The sequence below is a fragment of the Sinocyclocheilus rhinocerous genome, unplaced genomic scaffold (assembly GCF_001515625.1).
Source record: "Sinocyclocheilus rhinocerous isolate Xijiao unplaced genomic scaffold, SAMN03320098_v1.1 scaffold200, whole genome shotgun sequence".
In the NCBI taxonomy this organism is placed as follows: Eukaryota; Metazoa; Chordata; class Actinopteri; order Cypriniformes; family Cyprinidae; genus Sinocyclocheilus; species Sinocyclocheilus rhinocerous.
In genome coordinates this window covers 787,670-791,603 of record NW_015641014.1, presented here as the reverse complement: position 1 = coordinate 791,603, position 3,934 = coordinate 787,670, and the positions used below count along the sequence as shown (strand labels likewise).

General features: G+C 37.9%; 1 protein-coding gene and 1 long non-coding RNA gene across 3 annotated transcripts in view; one reads left to right on the top strand and one right to left on the bottom strand.

The window, feature by feature from the left end:
• Positions 1-271, top strand: part of LOC107753551 (uncharacterized) — a 6,066-nt gene extending 5,795 nt beyond the window's left edge. The window contains exon 3 of the long non-coding RNA XR_001641479.1: positions 195-271. This is a non-coding gene — a long non-coding RNA (uncharacterized LOC107753551). The remainder of the gene's footprint in view (positions 1-194) is intronic.
• The window catches only part of glsl (glutaminase like), an 18,445-nt gene that overhangs the window by 4,919 nt on the left and 9,592 nt on the right, over positions 1-3,934 (bottom strand). For both annotated transcript variants that reach the window (XM_016569712.1, XM_016569713.1), the window contains 11 exons: positions 2,973-3,085; positions 2,731-2,860; positions 2,508-2,575; positions 1,739-1,902; positions 1,547-1,605; positions 1,433-1,477; positions 1,289-1,347; positions 1,135-1,201; positions 989-1,039; positions 738-914; positions 188-319 (listed from right to left, as the gene is read on the bottom strand). In XM_016569712.1, the coding sequence (XP_016425198.1) occupies positions 188-319; positions 738-914; positions 989-1,039; positions 1,135-1,201; positions 1,289-1,347; positions 1,433-1,477; positions 1,547-1,605; positions 1,739-1,902; positions 2,508-2,575; positions 2,731-2,860; positions 2,973-3,085 (1,065 nt within the window). The remainder of the gene's footprint in view (positions 1-187; positions 320-737; positions 915-988; positions 1,040-1,134; positions 1,202-1,288; positions 1,348-1,432; positions 1,478-1,546; positions 1,606-1,738; positions 1,903-2,507; positions 2,576-2,730; positions 2,861-2,972; positions 3,086-3,934) is intronic.

Here is a 3,934-nt window from a genome sequence, read left to right as displayed (position 1 = left end):
AGGCATACTAGAAACTTCCTGGCAGTTGTGTTGAGGCAAGTTGGAGCTAAACTCTGCTGGACATTGGCCCTCCAGGACCGAGTTTGGGCAGCCCTGCTTTAGATAAACTGAGCTAAGGAACATGGACTAAAAGCCACAAAACTCCAATTTTGATTTCGTACTGAAGTATATTGATCCATTTCCATACCTCACAGAAATGGACACCCCTCCATGAATTTCCATTGCAGTCCAGTCCAGGAGACCAGCACATGAGTCCCAGAACTCCAGGAACCACGATCAACACGACACCAGACTGACTGGACTTAGCAGGCACAGATGTCTGCATTGTAGAATGATATTGAAAACAATTATATTATCCAGCCTAAATTATTCTGCTTTAAATCCTCGTGCACATTTCAAACGGGTACATCTGCATTATTATCCAGGAATTAAAGAGACAATAAAGCATTCTGGACTATGTCCATTAGAGGGCAGTAGGGGAATACATAATTCTTTCAGGCATTGTTAATTCATTACTGACGATTGTTACCATTATTGCTAATTAACGTTGCAGGGTAGAGGCCATTTTAATTAGTTACATGAAAGTGGGAGCAAATTTAATTGCTTCAAAAATCCTGTTAGAGATGTGGGAGTGAATTTAAACTGAAGATTTGCGGAACTTAAACACAACTGATGTTAAACCTGCAATATATGACACAAATATGACTCATTATTTACCAGCTTAGTCACAAACTCACCTTGAAATGAAACATTCTGGAATAATCATTCATTCCAGCCACCTGCATCACGGAAAGCGTGCTGCGGACGGCGTGGGGTGACATCACTTGGTCACCTGACAGGGGGCACAGTCCCCCATTAGCTAGGGTTGCGGCCAGTGCAGCGCCAGACTCGCAGGTGACTTCTGTCGATAAACACTGAGACGTATGCAAAATGAAAATTCAATCATGCATTCTTTCTTATCAAGAATATAACACATAAATCTGGATACCTGTAACAGTAAATCCAGTGTAGAATTGATCCCCACACCTTCTGGAAAGCACTGGAATGATTTAGTTATGAAAAACAGATGAGTTTAAAAGACCCTTTGTGATGTGGAAACAAAATTGATCTTTTAGGGAATTATCCCTGACTTACTTTCTTCTCTTGTAAGTAAAATGAAAGCGCATGGAGACGGATGATGTCTTTTCGCAGGTTTTGATAACTGCAACGGCAGTGACAACAGTTGCAATTAACACCAACAAATAAACGCTGAATAGCACAGAAAAAAATCAATTTCTCTTGAAAATACCTGGTGCAGTTTAGGTTTGCATGCTCCTTGTTGCACAGTCTTCTGATGATATTCAAAACCTGTGTGAGAATGGTTTGCTTTAAGATTGCTTTAAAGCCTTATTTGTCATCAAATGTAGCTGGTTAATGTAAAATTTAAGCTTACAGACTCATACTTTTCTTCCTCATCAGTGACTGGTCTGGTTGCCAGCTGTTTTATGACAAAAACAGTCAATAAAACATGCTTTTTTGTTCATTTTTAAACAAGCGACATTGTTACCTGTAATAAAGAAGTGCAGATAATGGCTCCTGTCTCAACCAGCGGACTATGAGGCACACCTGCAAACAAGTTTGCTGTTTTTAAGCACTGCTAAGCCAGATGTTTTTGAACGGAACATCAAACTGTTCTTGAGTGCAAAACTGAACATAACTCAAAGAAATGGAATACGTGGAATGAACTGACTGAACTTACCTTGCTTGGTCAGGGTAAATGGAGACTCGTATTTGGAATATTCCTCCATCCCTACAAATCTGTGCACATAGTCGGATCCTTGCTGGTCCACCGCTAGACCGTATATGAGAGGCCAAGAAATCTCTCCCAGAATGCAAGGTTCAGGCCAGTCTCCTAAGGAAAGTCTAAAGTCCAAAAAACAACAGCATCTCATTAAAATTCAACAGGTAAACTGAATTGATAATTTGGAAATAATATTAAATTTGAGTATTAAAAAAAAGAATTACAGTTGTAATTGTAGTACCTTTTTAAAATGTTGTATATAATATAATATAACAATCAATTATAGTGTAACATTCACTTTTAATTATAGCTTTGTTTAAGATAAATTCAACCAAGTTAAGATCTCAATTACAGTTAAAACAGAAATATTATTACAATCTAAAAGAACTATTTTGTAATTAATATATTTAAAAATGTAATTTATCCCTGTGATGGCAAAACTGAATTATCATTCTAATATGCTGATTTAGTGCTCAAAAAACATTTCTTAAAATGAAGAGGAAATAAGACGAATATATATACATTTTTCTTCTATTTTTGTTGTTATATTTTCTTTTATATATATTTTTGCTTAACATATCTCGTCATGTTTTCACAAAAAAATGTTTGAGATTAAACAATAATTGCCAGACGTCCTGCAGTGCCACTGTGGACCCCCTAAGGGATGCAAAGACCCCCTGTTGAAGACCTCTTATCAAATCAATTGAATTGAACTGTTGTGTGGTACCTCTGTCCATCCACGGTACAAACTGAAATGCCCCATTTTGTGGCGCTCTCTCTTACATCTTCTTTCTCCTGTTCAGAAATGCACAGGATATGAGTCACATTGTGATATTTGTCATGAAACAATCAATTAGAAAATAACCTGTGCTATTCTTTGCACGTCTTTTTCACTAGACTGTTATATAAAAAGAACAACAACAACAGCAGCGGAAACAGATTTGACGTGCCTTCACAGAGGAGAGTTGTTTGCATTTAATAAACAGCTTTTGTGTTTCCTCTGTGAATGTAGAGAAATCTGGAATGACAAATCTTCCCTGCAATGCCTTCAGGATGAAAGACACAAAGCCAGTCACGCACCTGCAAGATGTTCACAAATGAAGTATATTAGCAGCATAATAGATTAAGGGTGTTTAGAATTTATATTTAAGATGCTTTAAATTTGATTATTGGTATCAAGATTCTGTCTGGCCTGTGAAAAGTGCTCCTGTCAACAGTTCCATCTGCTTCCTGTAATTTCCGCATCAGGCTGTAGCAGTCTTTAATCCGTGGGTCTGTTCGGATGATTCCTGAGCTCCACAGGGCCTGCCAAAATACAGACAGATATGACATCCTGCACTATTGAATATTAGCCAATATTAAAGCAATAGTTCACCCAAAAATGAAAAATTGCTGAAAATGTACTCACCCATAGGCCATCCAAGATGTAGATGATTTTGTTTCTTCACCAGAACAGATTTAGAGAAATGTAGCATTACAACACTTGCTCACCAAAGGATCCTCTGCAGTGAAAGGGGTGCCGTCAGAATGAGAGTCCAAACAGCTGCTAAAAACATCACATTAATCCACAAGTAATCCACATGACTCCAGTCCATCAATTAACGTCTTGTGAAGTGAAAAGCTGAATGTTTATAATAAGCATCAAGACAATCGAGACATTTTGCTTCCGGCTAAAATACTATCTATCTATCCATAATATTGCTTTCTCCAGTGAAAAAGTCATCTCGTCTGAATCAGGAGAGAAATATGCACAGATCAACCACCATTTACAAGCGAAAATAGTCCAAAACAGTTCTAAACAAATATGTCATTTTTGATGCGAGAGGTCAACAGAGGAGGGATTTTTAAAGCTGGAGAAAGTGCTGTTATGGATTATGAACTCATATTCCGGCCGAAAGCCGTTTAAAGTTAAAATGTCTCTCAGATGGACACACAGCTTGTCACTTCACAAGACGTTAATTGATGGACTGGAGTCATGTGGATTACTTGTGGATTATTTTGATGCTTTTATCAGCTGTTTGGACTCTCATTCTAACGGCACCCATTCACTGCAGAGGATCCATTGGTGAACAAGTGATGTAATGCTACATTTCTCCAAACCTGTTCCGATGAAGAAACAAACTCATCTACATCTCAGATGGCCTGAGGGTGAGT